This window comes from Amphiura filiformis, chromosome 5 (assembly GCF_039555335.1).
Source record: "Amphiura filiformis chromosome 5, Afil_fr2py, whole genome shotgun sequence".
NCBI lineage: Eukaryota > Metazoa > Echinodermata > Ophiuroidea > Amphilepidida > Amphiuridae > Amphiura > Amphiura filiformis.
In genome coordinates this window covers 78,726,270-78,747,590 of record NC_092632.1, presented here as the reverse complement: position 1 = coordinate 78,747,590, position 21,321 = coordinate 78,726,270, and the positions used below count along the sequence as shown (strand labels likewise).

Here is a 21,321-nt window from a genome sequence, read left to right as displayed (position 1 = left end):
GAAGAGCAAAAAATTGGGAAGGGGAAAAGGGGAAGGAGAGAAAAAGAGGGAAGAAAAAAGAGGGAAGAGAAAGGGGAAAGAAGAGAAAAAAGAGGGAAGAAAAGGGGAAGAAAGAAGAGAAAAAAGGGAAAGAAAGAGGGAAGATGAAGAGAAAGGGGAAAGAAGAAAAGAAAAAAGAGGGAAGAGAAAGGGGAAGGGGAAGAGAAAAGGGAAAGAAAGAGGGAAGAAGATCTATACTACTTTCATTGTGAAATTTGTACTCTGAAACACTGATTTTTAGCTTCTAATATGCCAAAACCAGGAGCTTCAGGGGCTCCGCCCTTGACCCCCGCCGGGGCTTTGCCCCTGGACCCCACCAGGGGCCCTAAGGCGGGCCCATGGACCCCACCCGTTTAACGCTTCGCTGCAAGCCGCTCGCACATAAATACTAACATTTTTTATCAGAAATTTGGGAAATTTTTCAATCTTGCCCCCCCGGAAGGTCAGGTCTGGTTACGCCCCTGTCGCTATGCCTAATACATTATTACTTTAACTACAGTTATTATTCGCCACTTGTACGGTTCCGCCATTATGCACTATATGCGGGGAGAGCCTCGCACGGGCAGCATACATGAAAGGAAGAAATACGCAACCTTACACAGCACGTTATATGACTGGTTCAATTCTTCCTTTCATGTATCCTGCCAGTTCGAGGCTCTCCCCGCATATAGTGCATAATGGCGGAACCGTGCAAGTGGCGAATAGAATCGACTCTTGCAGTTCATAAATAAACTGTCTAACCGATTTTTGGAGATTCAAATATTTTTGTTATTTTTCGCCAGCCCATCGGGCTGGTACCTGTTTCTGGGATGGGGTCAGTTTGCTCAAGAGATTAATTTTTATTGGTATTGGAATGACTTTTTGTTAAAACTTTTTGTGGTTGAATTTAAAAAAAAATTTTTTAATTCGATGTGTAAGGAAAAGTAAGTAGGCCTATGTTTTGCCGTTTCAACGAATGAAAACGAGTGAGTATTACCAAAGTTATGTTTGAATTAATATGACTTTAAAAGTTTTAGGTATAGGCCTAAAATGTAACAATAATAGTTAATATACAGCATCATATGGTCAGCAGAAGAAAAGTATGTCATTTCAGTGTCTTTGACCCCGGGTCCTTGACCACTGAACAGCGTGATATCATGTTGATAACAGATCTAAGAATCAAAATATTTATCATATGGACCATATTGATGTCAAAGTAATTATCTATCCTATCCTGTGTCGTTTTATGGATAAAAATGACTCAAAATGCTATTGATGAAATAGTTGCTATCATGAACATCAGTTTTGCCTTTTCAACGGGAAAAATCCGATGCAAAATAAAGTTTTTAGGGCCTAGCTATAATATGGGCATAATTTATGCATGTAGGCCTATAGTATTGAACAATGTACCCATTTGACATGCACTTATAATAGATAAATAAATTGTCTTACTTTATTAATTTAATAACTTCTATGTTATAAATAAAATGATAAAATGACACATAACGTAAGTGAAGCTACTTTCTATCTTTTTTATTTGATTCATAAACTTACAGTCAAAACACACAAGAGGGAAGATTGCAGTGAGTAATCAGTCCTTTATAAAATGTTCTTGCCACCATCTATCATATAGTAAACTATACATTGCGAATTAATATCAAATTATTTTAAAATGCAGTTTAATTAGCTCGTCTAATGAAACATAATATTATCTCGCGACTGAAATTGCCTTCCGTAGTGAAGTCACGTTTCACTATTTTCCCGGTGGCGGAAATAGCCTTCCGTAAGGAAGTCACGTGATAGTTTCGCGGGCAAGGCTTCGCTCGGTTGCCGTTAGGTACATGTGTACCGGTTTTCATTCTATATCAGTCAAGCATTCGGAATCGGACGTAAAATTTTTTCTCTCTATGTATCATGTCTATTGTACAACGAAGAGGCCGAATTAAATCAGCAAGCTTATACAATACAGCTTTCTTCACATGGAATAAACTGTGACGGCAACAGATATTAAATCAAGATGTTGTCTGCATAGTTTTGTGTAAATTACTCGATAATACAAGTATACTGAGGTAGTCAGGCGTTACGAGTGCAATTCGCTGTATGACGATAATCAAGAGTGTGTGCTGATATTCCGGGGTTTCTTATGCTTGAACATACATGTAATGGCAACGACGGATGGCTAACACAATTTCTGTATTCGGCTTCAACGGGCAGAACAGGGGATAAATCGGTGAGATATTTGTTTTCAACAATTTGTCAAACCTTGCTGTTAATCAGTTTTATTAGCAGTGAATAACTGGGTTCTAGCCCATGGAGAATAGCTCCAGATACGGATACCTACTTCTAAAATTCAGGTTTACATGTCAATCTAACGTTATCTTGCTGTATTTCAGCTAGGGGCCATGGGTAGAAAATCTGGGTTAATGTTCTTAGAACAATCCAAATAGGCCTACGTAATCAGATTGCGGGAGCACTTTCTTTGTCGCGGGACTAAAGTTGAAAATCGCCCAATTGGGCGCCCAAATCGCGGGTTTGGCAACCCTGCGTAATCTATTCATGACTTCAGGGACGCGCGACCTCTATCATAGATGACCATAATGGTCATCAGTTCTATTCACCATGTTCATTGAAGTGACAAGAGAATTGAATAGATGCGTGTATGTCCCATCAGAAAGTAATACAATTATTGGTACTCATGAATGCTAAAGATCGATGAATCATGCAGGTGGCCATTTCTATAACACATCATAAACCGGGAAGAAGGAAACTTGTTTCTGTTCTGGTTAAATAAATTAAAAGTTACATTTATTAGTAAAATTCGGTTCAATTTTTTGTTGTTGTTGTCGTTGTTGGTTCTGAATTGGAAAAATCTCTCTTGGTATAAAATGGCCATAGGCCTATGAGGGAAAGTTATTGCAACGCAAGGATATGTGCACTGGACACGTAATGGTCGAATTGGATAGTGTTCCGGGTTCCATTTTGACGAAACGAATCGTAACAAACAAACAAAATAAAAAATAATAACAGTAATAATGATAACTTGAATATTGTCGTCAAAGAAAAAGGCCATTTTAATTGTGCATTTGACGCGATTGGCGGCCATTGGTATATATAGGTTTTCATAAATGAAATTTCAACTCAAGCAGGGATATTTGAAAAAAAAAAAAAAAAAAAAAATCATACTCAAAATTTCTGTTCGGAATTGGAAAATCTCTCTGAGGATATAATGGCAATTTGAGCGAATTTTAATGTCAATTTCAAACATTTTATCGCAATCATTTTTTTTTTTTTTTTTTTTTTTTTTTGTGAAGCCATACGTGTTTCCGTTTTGGCATCAACTAGAATAAATTAATGAAGGAGTTGGAGTGTAGAATATATACGAGGCTAATAATATACAGACATGTACATGTATATGACATACAGTATTTAGTGTAGGCTTTGCAGACAGAATTTGCTTCCCTTTTCTTCTGTTTTTAATTGCAGGTCGTATGGATTTTACGAGATGGGGATAGAAGGAAGAACGATAGACGAAAGAACGGGAACTTCTATATGGGGAAAATTATGGGCCTACAACGGCTAACTACATTTAGTGCAGACAAAGAGACAAAGGATCTACATCTTCATTAAAACACAGTGTTTCCCTCAAATTGAGTAGTGTTGCATCTCGAATATTAACATATTATACAGTGCTTCGTGCGAGTAAAAATAGCATCAGCAATTATGGAACTGAATTCTAACATGTCTATGGATGGGTAGGCAGTGAGGAATAGAGGAATATCGGCCCGGGAATATCGGTTCACAGCTTGATGGAAAGGTCAACACTTTTAATATTTGGTATCAGTGGAAGGAGCTTATACAATTCTTTGGCAATCTATCCAGGTTAAACAATTCAGGAAGCACAGTAAGGATACAGTTGGAGGGAATGAAAGAATAATCTTGGGTGTCATCAATGGATCATTCAATTAATAAAAGTTCATACATTAAGCGCTGAACTGATCCGAAAGCAAGTAGTTGAAATTAGCGAGTTTTATCTCGGTAGCAGCTAACCAAATATGTTATTGCATAAATTATCTTTGATATATTTGTACAAACAAGGGTCATTCCACATCGGACAACTTGACTTTGGCTAGTTGGACAAATAGCGACAAGCGTTATAGCAGAAATCAGATGGGATTGAAATATTACTAATCAAATCAGACGTTAGTGTGCGCAAATAGTGATGCCTTGCCTTTTGATGCCTTGTCATTTATGTATTTCTGGATCTGTGTATCCATAAGGGTGATGTACTAGCAACCTCTCCCCTTCTTTATCGCATCGTCATTTTTTAACAATAAGCGTGCAATGTGGCTTCTTTGTGACGGGCCCACGGATGTTTCTTCTGCTTTTATCGAAATCGCCGGTGGTTTTCTTTTTAACTCTATGTCATAATGTACATTGATTTTATGACGATATTGCTATAATTTTGTTTCAATATTACCTGCTTTATATAGTTTTGATGTGCTTATCATGCTTACTGTAGATTGATGTTGTTTTGAAAAGTAATTTTGTATATAAGGCCTATGCGTTGTAAATCGCTATATCATAATCATGTTTGATGCTTGCTATAGTTTATGATATTTGATATATAATTTTGTATTTAAGGCCTATGCTTTGTAAATTGCTATATCATGTTTGATGTACTTGTAAATTTGTATTTAGGACATGCTTGGTAAAGCGCTTAACGACATCTGTTTTAGCGCTTCATAAATGTTTCGTTATTATTTATATATTATTGACTTGGTTCAGATAAATAAAACAAAAAAGATGATATATTGTTTGTCTTTTAAAACTAGTTTTAATATATTTGCTCGAACTCTTTGTATGTTCTAAAAATTGTAAACTCAAATATTGTTCTCATTTTTTACAATGTATGTGGTTTTATATAATACCATGTTTTGTAAAGCGCTTTGAGTTCTTTTGATGTGATTGCACTATATAAGAAATTATTATCATTTTTATTATTATTATTGTTATTATTATTATTAGTTCTCCAGTAGTCAAATTACAGTATTCTCTTTTACGGTGTATGTATGTCACAATGTTAAATAGGTTCACCTAGTTGATACACCCAGAGACAAAAGGAAATTCACCTAAGTGGGCATGAAACATGTAGGGGCATTTGTCAAAACTTGGGAAGTCGACAGTGAGATATAGGGCCTACATTTGAACATCACATGTAGGCCTTGAGGGATGAAAATTCAAATAACGCCAATATTTAGCAGGCTAATAATCATTGGGTTTGTTTGTTTTGTTTGGCATTGGGTTTTTCTCATACGTAAATCTACCCAAAAGATAGTAGTACATTGTAGGAGTATTGATTGCCCGTCAGACTTTTGTTATTCCAAACATAACGATGGCTAATGCACTGGTCAATTGAACCGTCAATCATTTTCTTCACCGCAAAGCTCGGCGGAAGGGTAGATGTCATGTAAAACATAAACTGCAATCAGAGGGGGCGGGGGGGGGGGGAGGCAGGCAAGTTCCTTGACTTGTCTACGGAACTTGGTTGGCAGTTTTTTGGATCATTTTTCTAAAATGATCAATTTAATGTACAGAATTATACATATATTACATTAATAAATTGTCGTTAGTCTTTCAAATCTTCGTGGGTATTTGCCTACTAGAAGATTTGGCGTTGGTTTATGCTGATGCCCACCATGTAATCTAAATATGAATATAATATGAAAATGAGAAAGGGTCAGCCATTTAATTTCTTTTGATATATGTAAGTCCGCGGCTTTTTATATTGTCATCGTTAGATGCAGTCTTTATATTCTATCCATTGTTAAATCGAGTCTTTATATTTTCTCTATCGTTAGATAGTGCATTCCCTGTTAGGGGAACTTTTGGTTTATATGCGCAACTGGCTTTCGAAGTAATTGTTTGGAAGGCTCCGTCGGGTAATTACTCTGAGCGAAAAAGTTGACCATAAATCAATAAATATTAGTTGGCTGATTCCAATGAATTTTCTCAAAGCATTGCATGAATAAATTATGCGTTCTTTCTGAATGACTGATAAGTGTCCAAAAATTGGTGTGAGGCATTTCTTTATTTCAGTGTCTAGGGATAATGCAGTTTAATTAGCTCGTCTAATGAAACATAATATTATCTCGCGACTGAAATTGCCTTCCGTAGTGAAGTCACGTTTCACTATTTTCCCGGTGGCGGAAATAGCCTTCCGTAAGGAAGTCACGTGATAGTTTCGCGGGCAAGGCTTCGCTCGGTTGCCGTTAGGTACATGTGTACCGGTTTTCATTCTATATCAGTCAAGCATTCGGAATAGGACGTAAAATTTTTTCCCACGCTCCACTCCCTTTATGTCAAGGTTGATCTGATTAAAATTGATCAAAATAGAGGACAGGACGTCGAAAATAAGTATCGCAAGAGTGAGACAAATCACATGAAGGTTTCATCTTTATTAAGTCAAAATGTAATTAAGAATGAAATGAAATCAGAACATGTTGGATGTCACGGTTCTTTGTGTTGCATAATAGTATGACTATATGAGTGTACGTGTGTGAGTAGTTCACTTCAGCTTCAGTTTCTATCTCAGCAACATGTTCTATTCTGTTGCGCAGCTGTAATATTTATTCTCAGTGAAATAGTGTGGTGAAGTTTGCTTCTGCCTCAGAAGCATTAGTGAAATTGATTTTAATTTGTGCCATTTTGAGTCAGAAGGAGAAAGGAAAAAATAATTGGTTGAGAGCCCTCAGGTTAGAATATACTGCGGAATAGTATGACTAAGGGTGAGAGTGCGTGAGTAGATCATTTCAGGTTCAGGTCTAATTCAGCAACACGTTTTATGCTGTGGCGCAGTTATAAATTTTCAAATATCGTTGTAAAATAGTGTGGTTAAGTTGCTTCTTCTACAGAAGCATAAGTAAAAGCGTTAAAATTTATGCCATTTCAATCTTGGGCGGTATTTTGGTTGATGAATGTTGTGTATAGCGGGAAGGAAGGAATCAACACCAGGTTGGCATGGGGTAGCTAGACAGGGGCCAAGTACTATGCCCTCAGATTTTTCTTGTTCAACAAAATATAAGTAAAAAGGAAATATTGTGATCAAGTTTTTATGAGGTTGCGCAGCCGGCTAGTTATCGCGTTGAATTCTAGGGTAGGCTGTCCTATTGCATTTAGAGTAGGCATCATAACCTAGTGGTGCATACGATATCATAAGCTTTCAAAGCATGGCGATGTGTGTCAAGGAACCTGGGACAGTTTTTTGGATCATTTTTCTAAAATGATCAATTTAATGTACAGAATTATACATATATTACATTAATAAATTCTATTTTGTCTTTCCAATCTTCGTGGGTATTTGCCTACTAGAAGATTTGGCGTTGGTTTATGCTGATGCCCACCATGTAATCTAAATATGAATATAATATGAAAATGAGAAAGGGGTCAGCCATTTAATTTCTTTTGATATATGTAAGTCCGCGGCTTTTTATATTGTCATCGTTAGATGCAGTCTTTATATTCTATCCATTGTTAAATCGAGTCTTTATATTTTCTCTATCGTTAGATAGTGCATTCCCTGTTAGGGGAACTTTTGGTTTATATGCGCAACTGGCTTTCGAAGTAATTGTTTGGAAGGCTCCGTCGGGTAATTACTCTGAGCGAAAAAGTTGACCATAAATCAATAAATATTAGTTGGCTGATTCCAATGAATTTTCTCAAAGCATTGCATGAATAAATTATGCGTTCTTTCTGAATGACTGATAAGTGTCCAAAAATTGGTGTGAGGCATTTCTTTATTTCAGTGTCTAGGGATAATAAAAAATGTACATGTAAGGTGAGTTTATATTATGTTATATGGCGAATTTAAGGAGTATTTCGTGATCCTAGCATCCTCTTTTTATGACATTTTTCAGTAGATATCCACAAAAAAGCTTATTCTAAAAAATTTCAGTTGATTCCGATTTTGCCTTTACGAGTTATGCATGGTTATGTGTACACAATGTGTTGCGAAATTCAAATTTCACGATTACTTTGCTAACGAATTAATCTGCAAGAAATATTTTGTACATAAACATTATGTAGCCAGAGGTTTCCAGTGATATAAAAATTTTTGAGAAAAGTTAGGGGATGATGCTGTGGATCACGAAATGCCCTTTTAACTAAAACCTGCAGTCAGTGCAGTGTAGTATTTGTGACGCGTGGTATATCGAAAGCAGACACTTTTGGGCAGGATCGTAAATGGAGAAATAGCCAAAAATCTATACCCGGGGTGATTTTTTCACAATTTGGGTTTATGATGTTATTAATGTTTAAAATATTGTCTGATCGTTTCAGACCGGAATATAACTGGCATGTTGTATTTTTGAGACATTTTTCAAGGTAATTCCTACTCTCAACATTGTCAATAATATTTTTAAAGGCAGCTTATCTATTATTAATATTAAAGGCCCATTCAGTGATTTGCTCATCCGGACGATCGTAAAAATCATCAACATTTTGGTACCGTACCTTTGTTATTACATAGATGTGCTAAGTCTGCGAATGGTTCAGCCAAAAGCCGTGTAGGCCTATTTAAGACAAAATAAGACATTTTGCACGAATCTGTATTTTTAGATACTGACAGTATCTAAAATTAGCTACAAGTATTTGAATGGCGGGGCTTGAACTTCGTCAGTACTGCTGTTTTCTTCATTTTTTGCCAAATTTGGCATTTCAAAAATACCAAATGACAATTTGAATGACTTAGGCCTATCCTTCTCTTTTAAGCAATTTATAAACAATTTTAATTTTTTTACTCTTGCACTGGGATCACTGAATGGGTCTTTAAGAAATGTGGCGTATCATGTCAAAAACAGACATCTTTTGGACAGCTTATAAATTTGGAGGCTTTCACATAAAGAGCTATTTTGCTCCACAACGCCGTTTTCCCCAATAAAATCGGACATTCCTAAGCGAAGAAATTGAGTTCGTAAGTTATGGTATTAAAAAAGTGGAAATTGAAATATCGTGGGTAAAAAGCTGAAAAGACAAATAAAACCAGAACAGAACAATTTAGAGAACAATAATGAATTAATAATAATGAACAATAATGAATTAAAGAGTTGACAGGAGATTAGGAGTTAATGTTTTCTGCAGTTTCAGTGTACATCTTCTCACCGTTGATGGTTTGGTGGACTGTCATGTAACATGGATGTAGTAAGCCGTGATCCTAAAAATGCCTTTCACATTGACCAAAACTAATTACAAGACCTCTTCTACATTGAGGCTGGCTTTCCCTTTTAAAGGGAATTTTTATCTTATTTGCTCCCTTACTTTGTTTCTAAAATTGTTGTGATGAAAAGACATGTTTAGAAGTTCTTGGTTATCATTTATAAACACATTGCAAACACTTTCTTCAAGCTAGGGGTATAGGGCTTTGGGGAAATAACAAAAATATTAGGGGGCCTCCCCGATTTTATGATGTGTTGACAAATAATTTGCAATTGCAATTTTACACAGCAATGAACATAAAAAATAACATAATAACAAATAATAAGGACCTCCCTCGCCGATTTTTGAAAAAGTTCGGACGATATAGGCCTACATGTTATTTTTTTTTACTTGGCCTAAACTTACAATGTCCAATCAAGTTTTGTCGGGAGTTTTTCCCGTCAAAATATCCACCGAACAGGTTGTCTCCCTTAAAAGAAGATCCGTTTTTAAATCTGCATTCGGGTCACTTTAATTTGACCATGTTGACACTGTCCCAGGTCAAAATTAACTAAGAAATCACATGATATATATAATTTCCTACGATCAAAGTAGGTCAAATTTATAGCAATGTGCTCTATTATAAGTATAACCTAAACATGACTTAACAAATGATATACAATTCTAAATATTTAGGCCTATGTGTTATAAATTTTATTATATTCCAAGATTTGTTCAATTTTTAAGGGCTGGGGTATGAACGTTTGGACAGTATTTATTTTGGGACATTAGAGCACATCAGACATATCGAATTGCATTCTGAATACGAAGAATGTCATTCTGATATCAAATAATTTTGATTTTTGAAATTCGCAATTGAATACACATTTTATGGCAAATCATTAAAAATTGATATTTTTGATATTTAACAGTACTTGAAGTAAACTTTATACTTAAAGTGTATGTAGGTGGGATAAAAAGCCGACGATCAATTGAAAATGTTGACCTTTCGTATTGAAGATATGGATTTTTTTTCCCAAAACACCAAACAAAAATAAGGTCTTTTTGGGAAAAAATCCATATCTTCAATATGAAAGGTCAAAATTTTCAATTGACCGTCGGCTTTTCCTCCTGCTACATACACTTTAAGAATATATCATTAGATTTATATAATTTACTTCGAGGACTGTTATATATCAAAAATTTGAAAAATATCAAATTTTTATAATTTGTCATAAAATTTGTATTATATTGTGATTTTCAAAAATGAAAATTAATTGATATCAAAAAGACATGCTTCGTATTCAGAATGCAATTCGATAGGTCTGAGGTGCTCTCATGTCCCACAAAAATACTGTCGAAACGCAATAAACGCTCATTTTAGATCCCTTAAGTAGAACAAAATTGTAGAATATATAAATACACTGATAAATCAGATGGCAAAACATACTGTTATTGCTTGTTGGAGGTGTGGTGCATGCAAAACATGTCAAAATATTATGATAATAGTCTATATAATGTGATAGCCTACGTTCTCACAAAACCCGAAACACAAAACTTTCACTTTTGAGATATTGATAGAGTATAATATAAATGTAACATACGAGATAGATACATTTAGCACCGAATTCGATGAATACATGGCCCATTCCATGTCAACTCCAGGGATGTGCACCGCAGCACCTCTTCAATTTTTTTCTTTTTCTGTGTGGTGATAGATATTGATGAGAAAGTAAAATCCCGAAAATTTGAGCTTCATACTCCATTTCGTTTTCCCGTGGCATCAATTTGAAATTTAGAGGGTCAGCGTAAAAATGTGTCGCAACGCGAAAGACGATGTTTGGAGGTCCATAAATGTATAAAGGGAACCATTTACAACTTTGAAAAGTATGTATCCTGGGGTACTTATTTGTGTAGAATTCAAATCTGGCCTCAGAAAACTTGTAACTCCTTTACTTTAAAAGATATAGGGCCCTCAAAATGCAACTTCGTCCATCCAGGACCAACTTTGGGGGGTCAAAACTCCAAAAGTAAAAATAATTTTATTGTCCATTTTTTGGCCAGTCAGAGCCCTTTGGTAGGACATTACTCTTAACCAATATTGAGCCTATTAGAATTTTTTAGCTGAGATATTACCCATGCAAAACCCCAATTGTACATTTTTTGTACATTTTGACCCCCCTGAAAACCAATGTCAGGCATTTTGATCCACCATCAACTTCAGGTATGTTGAAAATATGTCCTTGGACAACATTTCTGAGAGATATTGGCTTTGGGACTCGATGGCTTCAACACATCAGTAAGGTTTGCATTCTCCATAGAGTTGTACATAAGTCATTATACATGCGAAATCAAAAATGTGTACAACTCTATGGAGAATGCAAACCTTACTGATGTTTTGAAGCCATCGAGTCCCAAAGCCAATATCTCTCAGAAATGTTGTCCAAGGACATATCTTCAACATACCTGAAGTTGATGGTGGGGCAAAATGTCTGACATTGGTGTTCAGGGGGGGCAAAATGTACAATTGGGGTTTTGCATGGGTAATATCTCAGCTAAAAGTATTCTAATAGGCTCAATATTGGATAAGAGTAATGTCCTACCAAAGGGCTCTGAAAAAAAAAAAAATGGACAGTAAAATTATTTTTACTTTTGGAGTTTTGACCCCCCAAAGTTGGTCCCGGATGGACGAAGTTGCATTTTGAGGGCCCTATATCTTTGACAGTAAAGAAGTTACACTTTTTCTGATGCCAGATTTGAATTCTACACAAATAAGTACCCCAGAATACATACTTTTCAAAGTTGTAAATGGTCCCTTTATACATTTATGGACCTCCAAACGTTGTCTTTCGCATTGCGACACATTTTTTACGCTGACCCCCCTAAATTTCAAATAGATGACACGGGAAAACGAAATGGAGTATGAAGCTCAAATTTTCGGAATTTTACTTTCTCATCAATATCTACCACCACACAGAAAAAGAAAAAAATTGAAGAGGGGCTGCGGTGCACATCCCTGGAGTTGACATGGAATGGGTCACATAGTGTACATGGGCTATTCCATTTGAAATCCACACTACCCCTGTGGAAGATTGTGGAAATATGTTCCACAGAGGGAGTATGAATTTTAAATGGAATGAGCACATTAGGCAGCTCCATCTGAAACTCACCCTCCCTCTGTGGAAGATTCAAGTTGAATCTTTCTCAGAGGGTGTATGAAATTCAAATTGGAGCTGCCTATGTGCTAATTCCATTTAAAATTCATACTCCCTCTGTGGAACATATTTCCAAAATCTTCCACAGGGGTAGTGTGGATTTTAGATGGAATAGCCCAATACAATGATGTGATTTGTCAACTGGGTGAACGTTTATGCAATTGATATGAGATATAAAACAAAGTTGTCCATTCGGACATCACCGATAAACAAAAGTGAATTTGTCTTTGCTTTTCTGAATGAAATCTTAAGGGCAGCAACTATTTTAAACTGTTGTGATTTGGTAGTTCACAGCATCTTGCGAATGGTTGTGAGATTGGCAAAAATTGCATTGATCATTTCATAGCGAGTATGTACAGAAGAATTCAAATATCATAGATATATTTTTGCAGGTCTTGTGGTTCTTGAGTTATGTTGTAAGGGGTGGTGCAATAATTATGTGTACCCCGGGGGGGTGAATTCTCAAAATGGTCTGCCAAAAATCGCTTGCCCCCCCCCTTTGGCGTGCTAAAAACCTTTGCCCCCCTTTCGACGTGCCAAAAACCTTTGCCCCCCTTTTGACGTGCCAAAAATCTTTGCCCCCCCTTACACATGCAAGATTTTGGGGAACCCAAATTTAAAACCTAAAATTGTCTTAACATATAATGCGAGCGCAGCGAGCAGGAAATTTTGCATATTTGAACGTGTTCGTAACGTTTTCCTACGCCTTTTTAGGGCGCAATATAGAAACGGTGCCCAAAATATCTTTGCCAAAAATTGCTTGCCCCCCCCCTTTCGACCTGCCAAAAATCGCTTGACCCCCCCTTTCGACCTGCCAAAAAATGCTTGCCCCCCCTTTTGGCCTGCCAAAAATCTTTGCCCCCCTATAATTCACCACCCCCCGGGGTACACATAATTATTGCACCACCCCTAAAGAGGGCTGAAACAACAACACTTTTGTAAAACGTACATAACTCATTAACAACAATAAATCTAGCACGTTTTCAAAGTATATGATTTGTAGAATGAACTTTTGCAAAACATCAAAGTGTTATTTTTCCTCTTGTAGTACTAATATCCATTAGAATCTCACATTTGAAAAAAAAAATCATGAAAATCCTCCGGACGATACGGCCTTAGGTTATGTAATTGTTCTAGTTACGTAAAAGTTTTGCATAACATTAATCTATATAAAATAATAAAGTGGGTCTTATATCATTTATATAACGTTGCATGATTAATCGGAAATTGATTGATACCAAATCATTTTGAATGTTTAGTAATAGCACTCTGGATCGGTGCATAGATACATGAGGAAATCAATTCCGGTTATCATGATGAATAATGTGACTCGTGTTTTATTTCAAACTTGTTGCCCTAATGGTGAACCCCAGGGCTCTTGGGATGCCAGGGAGAACCAGATTCGTTGCCTTGTCTTTACAGTATCTCCCGGACAGTATCTCCGCAGTAGGGCCGATGTTCCCCACCCGGGGTGGCACTCATCATAAGACCCAGGTAACCAGGTTAATATTCATATGGGTCCTCAGATCTCAAAAATGCCAAGAAGGTATGACCCTGAGCATTACTTCCATGCCCTGAGTGATGTCAAATGAAAGAGAATAAAAATTCCCTTTAAAGGGAAGGCCAGCCTCAATGCAGAAGAGGTCTTGTAAATAGTTTGGGTCACCGTGAAAGGCATTTTTAAGGATCACGCTTACATCCATGTTACATGACAGTTCACCAAACCATCAATGCTGAGAACATGCACACTGAAACAGCAAAAAGCATTAACTCCTATAACTCCTGTCAACTCCTAATTCATTACTCCAAATTGTTCTGTATTTTTGTCTTTACTGCTTTTTACCCATGTTTATTATTAAAATCAAGAAATACACTGCAGTTGTTAGTTAATTCGCTATGTAAACTCAACTTACATGCACATTTTATTTTAAAATGATTTTATATTATTTCGCAATGTATAGTTTACTATAAGGCCGTATAAAATTAATATTTTGGTTCTCGTCCAGAGGATTTTCATGAATTGATGAGGGAGGGAGGTTTTTTTGTTTGTGTTTTTTTCAGTGTAAAATCAGCATTGTCTGTAGTTTTCGGTCTTTTCCAACAGTGCTCGAGGAAACGATGAGGCACTTTTTTTTTCAAATGTGAGATTCTAAAAGTGTGTTTAGACGAGGAGACTTTGTGAAGCGAGTCGCTCTGGAATGTCTCCTCTGCCAGAATCGCCTCGTGTAAACTCAGTGTTGACTGGGTAGTTAAGGACCCAAGAGGGTTATGAAGCGAGTTGAACCAGAATAGAACATGCTCTATTCTGAAGCGACTCCGAAGGGTCCCAAGTGGGCATATCAGTGTCACAACCAATGGAATGCCTCAAAACTGGGGTGCAGTGACTAGGGCAAAGGGACAATCTGGTCAGTATTAATAATAAATAACATTATGAAACACAATATAGTAGGCCCAAGCATTATCATCACTCAGTTTTGTATCTGAAGTAATAGGGTCAAGCATGGGATACAGGCTCAGCACCATTTATAGATGATGAAATTGAGATAGTTTAATAAACATTATGTACAGCTATAAAGAAACTATAGGCCTATACAGATTTGAGCAGTAACAATTGACCCACCTGATATATTTTGTTCAGATGTTTTCTCATAAAAAACAAATATGCCCACTAAATACTTATCCACTAGTGTTCTCAAAGGTCTATTTAACCCAGACCTCAGGAACTCGAACTAACAGATTGTTTGGTTGTGAAATTTTGAAAAACTTGACTTTTTGGGGACTGTCCCTTCACCCACATTGTGCTGAACTGGTAATCACTTCTTGGTAGTTGACTCGTCTAAACTCAACTGTTGATTGTCACATAAATCTTGAAAACCCAGATGTTTATTCGCGAGCGACTCAAGTTGCCTCATCTAAACGGGCCTTTAGGGATAAACCCCCTAGAGTACCACAAAAAGACTTGGAAGTGGTCCTTGTTCTCTAATAAACTTATTTATATGTATGAAAAATTCATAAATCATTCCAAAGTCTAAAATAATTGAAAAATCTAAAAAAAAAAATCAAAAAAAATCTGACAAATCCCAGAAAGTGAGGAGGGAGGGGACGAGAACCAAAACATTAATTTTATACGGCCTAAAGTAGATAGTGGCAAGCACATGATAAAAGGACTGATCATTCACTACAATCTTCACTTTTAAACTGTATTTTTTGAATGTGTTGATTGTTAGTCCGAAACTCCTGCAAAGCTATGGACATGGCATCTTACCTACTCCATTCTGTAATAGTCTGCATTGTGTGTTTTCTCAGTCTTCAATTTTGTTGAATGTAATTTTATGAATCAAATAAAAAAGATAGAAAGTGGCCTCACTTTAGTTATGTGTCATTTTACAGTATTTATAATTTATAAAGTAAGACAATAATTTATTTATTTTCTATAAGTGCATGCCAAAATATGGGATTTATTGTTCAATATTATAGCTAACCCTAAAAACTTTATTTTCCATCGGATTTTTCCCGTTGAAAAGACAAAACTAATGTTAAAGATAGCAATAATATCATCAATAACATTTTGAGTCAATTTTATCCATAAAACGATACAGGATAGGATAGATAATTACTTTGACTTCAATGTGGTCCATATAATGAAGATTTTGATTCTGCAACATTATTAGATTTGTTATCAACATCAATTATGCACTCACAGACAACCAAACATCATGCTATGCTCAGTAGTCCACTGATATGACCTTGTTCCAGTGATCATTCCCCGCTAATTACTAATTGTTGACCATGTCATATTTTTGATATGCTGATTGCTGCACAAGTTTATGTTTATATGTGTAGGCCTAACCTATGATAACTTTTAAAGTCATAATTAATTCAAACATAACTTTGGCAATACTCAATCGTTTTCGTTCGTTGAAACGGCAAAACATACCTTCTTTTCCTTGCAAATCGAATTAGCAGACATCAAAAACATTTCCACCACAAGAAGTAAAAAAAATTCATACCAATAGAAGAAGGCTATAATCTTAGCTAATCTTTAGTGTACACAAATCCCATCTCAGAATTAGGTAGCAGTCCTATGGGCTGGCGAAAAATAATGAATATACTAAAAATAATTTCCCCCCCGGGGGTGACAATCCTCAAAAAGCCTGGGTCAATATTCATATTTTGGGTCATTTTCATACTTAAAATCCCAAGAAGGTATGACCCCAATATACTGCCAAAGCCCCATGGTTTATCTATTGCGCGCTTTAGTTCATACATCAACATTTTAACATGAAATAAAGCAAAATTTACTTTCAAAAATGATTTTCTCACAAATATGATGTACAAGAAAGATATTGCTGCCGCTCGCTCTATTGATTGGGGGGGCACTCAACATAAATGACGGGTATTCTCCCCGGAAAGACCCCTGCGCGGCTCCCAAAGACTCCTGTATATTGACCAAAATAGAGCACTGAAAGACCCTTGATTTCATCATTTCAGTTCTGAAAGACCCCTAAATTGCTCATTAGTTACATTTCTTGGTTTTTTTCCGGGTTCAACCAGAAAGCCAAAAACGCCCTTAATTTTTGACAGTTCGCTGCTCCAAAAGAACCCTTTTATCCCTTTTACCAGCTTCTTACCGGTACGCCGTCAGCTTCCAAAGACCCATCATCTGACAAATTCAGGGGGAGCATACCCACCAAAAATGTATGATGTGCACCCACCTCCCGGGGCTCTACCGTGTCTTCAGCTCGCCGCTCGTGCACCCCCACCCCACCCCCGCTTGTTTACTCTCTCCACGCGGGTGTGGACTGCAGGCGAAAAAATTCTAAAATTCACAAATTTCGGAATTGTACATTTTCATGACCATATTTGGTATAAAATGAATTAAAATGAGTACAAACAAGCCTAGGTTCAGTGGTTCTTAAGATAGCTCTTGAAATTGTGAGAAAATATCGCAAAACTTGGGACTTTTTATGTTGAAGCCTATGTTTGACAAAGACTAAACTGCATCCTTACCTGTAGGTGTACGGACCGACCTCTGTCATGTTTGGTTTTCCTCCTTTCATTATTTCCTCCTTATTTTGGATATCAAAAAAGTAGAATCGTTGATAGACTGGTATATCAGGATTAACCCAGGTTTCGTATATTTCCGAGTTTGGTGTTAATTTAAGGATCTAAATGAAAGAATAGAAACAATTAGTGTTAGTTGTTTTTTCATACACCCCAATCATCGATATACCTAAATTGCTGAATAGGTCCCCCAAACCGCGGTACATCCACACACACCAGAGGATGATTTAAGCACTTCCCACCACGCCACTGCGTTGACTTGCGGTTAGCACAGCTGTGTGAGTGAACATGACACCACTGCTCGCACATTGCATTGACGGGCATGGTTAAATTTGAATTTGGACTGATATATTTACAATAAAAACGCATTCAAAATGCTAGTCGATTTCACATTTTATGTTACCTACAGAAGGTGTGAATTATCCTTTATGCATACATCACTTTTGTTCTGAAATCGACCAAGTAATAATGACACACGCACAATTCTTAAACAACATCTTTTGCACAGAATTCAATGGGATTTGAAAAGTAAAGTGGCAGTTGAAACTCTAGTGATAACACGTTTGCAGTGCATTATTGGGCTTCCTTAAATCATCCTCTGCCCGCACACCTTCAACCATGAAGCCCCCCCATGGCAGTTATTTACAGTGACCCGATTGACAGCCCAGCAAACACAAAAACGTTTTAAAAACATTTTAAATAAGTTATATTTTGGCTTTTGGTTTAGGTAAAACGTTTTAATAACATTAAAATGTCGGGTTATATAAAGGTCATGATAACGTTTTAAAACGTTTTGTATGAAAACACACTACAACAATATTTTTAAATGTTTTCAAAAATGTTATTGTAAACTATTTTTTCAAACATTTTTGCCAAATATTGTGTCAATACTTAAATAACATTATGTTAAAATATTTGAACCCAGCAAACACAGAAATGTTCTTAAAATGTTTTTTTCAAAACCTTTTAATAACATTTAAATGTCGGGTAATATAAAGGTCATGAAAACGTTTTTAAAACGTTATTGAAAATATTTTGGGCAAACATTTTTCGTAAAATATTTTTTCAACGCCTGTGTTATTGTCTTGAGATGTGCTAATACGTGCATAAGACAAAATAAGACATTATTTATATAGTTCATTATACAAATTCAAAGTATAGACCTCTGGAAAAGGCAACCGTTACTACTAGTTTCACAGCATACCCTCACTTACGATCATTGGGTATACCGATCATCAGACGGATAATTTGTCATGATTTCAAGTTAACACAAATGCATATACAGGTAAATTTATTATATAAATGTATGATTTTAACATGACCCAACACTTGGTCGTAGACTCTTGGTAAACTTAGGTTGCCCTCTCTCGATGAAGGTCAAAGTTACGACCGAAAATTGACGTATGTCTAATCTTGTGTTGAGATCAAAAGTTTAAAATCATAAATTAACATGATAGGCCTACAGATGAACTTTCAAGCTAGTAAAATAAGACATAAATCTGTAATTTCTTATTTAAGGGATTGGATAGCGACGTTTGCACACAAATTACATTCTGAATACGAGGAATGTCCTTCTGATATCAAATAATTGTGATTTTTTTAAATTCGCGATATAGTGGTCTGTGGCAGGCCTATAATACAAATTGTATGGCAAATTATTAAAAATTGATATTTTTGACATTTAACAGTCCTCGACGTAAACTTTATAAACATAATGATATGTACTTAAAATGAATATAGCTGGAAGGAAAAGCTGACCATCATTTGAAAATTTTGACCTTTCGATTGAAGATATACATCTTTTTTTTTTCAAAAGACATACAAATTTTATACTAGGATTGAACAGGTGACCTTGTCCTTACATATTTACAATGTTCGTTTACATTGTTTTGGACCTTGGCAAGAATCAGAGATGTGTTGTTTCCTGTCTAACAAAAGACTTCTTCAGGTTGTCATTGTATAGTGTTTACATTTCCTTACGGTGAAGGATAAGTCATTACAATTGTCATTATTGAGGAAATTGAGAAATGTCTTTCTGATATTATTTTTTTTTTAATTTACGATATAGTACAAATTTTATGGCAAATTATTAAAATTTGATATTTTTGATATTTAACAGTCCCCAAAGTGAACAAATTTAATGGTATGTAGCTGAGATGAAAAGCCGACCATCAATTAAAAATTTTGACTTTTCATATTGAAGATACATTTTTCCCCCAAAAGACCTAAATATTTTTGGTGTTTTTGGAAAAACACCTATATCTTCAATACGAAAGGTCAAAGTTTTCATATGATGGACGGCTTATCATCCCAGCTACATACACTTGAAGTATCATTAGATTTATACAATTTAATTCGAGGATATAGGAGTGTTTAATTTCAAAATATCAATTTCAAAGTTCAAAGTTTCAAAATTATTTACCATAAAATGTGTATGCCTATATCTAATGTTTTACAAAAATCAAAATAATTTGACATCAGAATGTCATTCGTTTTCAAAATGCGATTCGATAAATTATGTCTGATGTGCTCTCATGTCCCACAAAAAATACATGAAAACGTCGCTATCCGAGACCTAAATAGTACACGGCTTTCGGCTTAGCAGGCTATGTTAGCACATCTATGACGCTATTAAGGTGGCAAAATCTGAATTTCAGCAAATTACTGAATAGACCTTTAAAAAATAGTCAAGTGTCATAATGAATTCAAAATTCTTGAACCTTTGATTTTGGCTACAAGCGCTATAGGCCTATACGATAATAACATCAACTCGTGGCCTATAAAATATCTTGACTTCGGTTCATTCCCTTATAGCTGGTTTTACCATCGATCTATTCCATATTCATGTAGATAAAAATACAACTTGAAGAACACTTTAAAAAATAAAGAAAGAAAGAAAACATCAACTTACTTTGTGTATCACATCTGTCAATATTTTATCGAATAAAGGTGGTGTCTTAAGATATCCAACAATACAAAAGGCACCTCCAAGAAAGAGCAGAAACAATGCTATTTTATTAGCAGTGGTGAGGAACTTTGATGAGGCAGCAACCACCATGATGATATTCGGTTAAAAAAATCCAACTTTTGAAATATCCAGAATAAAAAACAGCTCAGTTTAGCTGAGAGTACTCATATAAAATATAATCCTAATGTCATAACATAAAGTTTAAATATGAATCAAATGCAAAATCTGAATGTGCAGAGACTTTTATTTATCATCATCCACGCATGTCTCTGATTCCGTCTCTGACCCAGGATTCAATGACCCTATGCATGTAATGCTGTAGGATTTATACTCAACATGCCCATGAGCTCCCATGATCCTCCTGCCGTGGTAGGAAATGTTACCTAAATACTTCTCTGTCAGCAGCCTTGCAGGTGAGGGTGCAGTAAACAATAAGGGAACAAACCAAAAGATCGATGACATCCTATTAAAACGAAACTATTGGGGGGGGGGGTGTTGGGATAAAATACCCGATATTTTTGTACAAAAAGAATGTCTCATTTTTGGAGTGTTCATAAATACTTTAGTGGGGGTCCTAAAAATTGTGTGTCCTAAAAAGGGAACAAAAAAATCAGTCCTTAAATTATAGGAGCGGATCAAAAAAAAATGAGGGTAAGAAAGTCCGGGGTAATATGTACGACAAGGCATGCACATTCCAAATATTTTTTTAGAATGATATTTTTTAAAGAAACTTTAATTCACGCCCGTAGCCAGGATTTATTTGGGGGGTGCTGATTTTGAAAAAAAGTGGACCTTTTTTCAAAATTTGGACCTTGTTGGACTGGTGGGGGCGGATTTGGACATTTTTGGACCATAAAGCCGGCATAA

At 35.9% G+C, this 21,321-nt stretch overlaps 1 protein-coding gene across 1 annotated transcript in view; it reads right to left on the bottom strand.

Annotated features, from left to right (window-relative positions):
- Positions 1–20,755, bottom strand: part of LOC140153781 (lysosome membrane protein 2-like) — a 42,176-nt gene extending 21,421 nt beyond the window's left edge. Inside the window, exons 1-2 of the mRNA XM_072176633.1 lie at positions 20,398–20,755; positions 17,433–17,590 (exon numbers count right to left, since the gene is read on the bottom strand). Coding sequence (XP_072032734.1) covers positions 17,433–17,590; positions 20,398–20,544 — 305 coding nt within the window. The 5' untranslated portion in view covers positions 20,545–20,755. The remainder of the gene's footprint in view (positions 1–17,432; positions 17,591–20,397) is intronic.
- Positions 20,756–21,321: the final 566 nt, after the last annotated feature.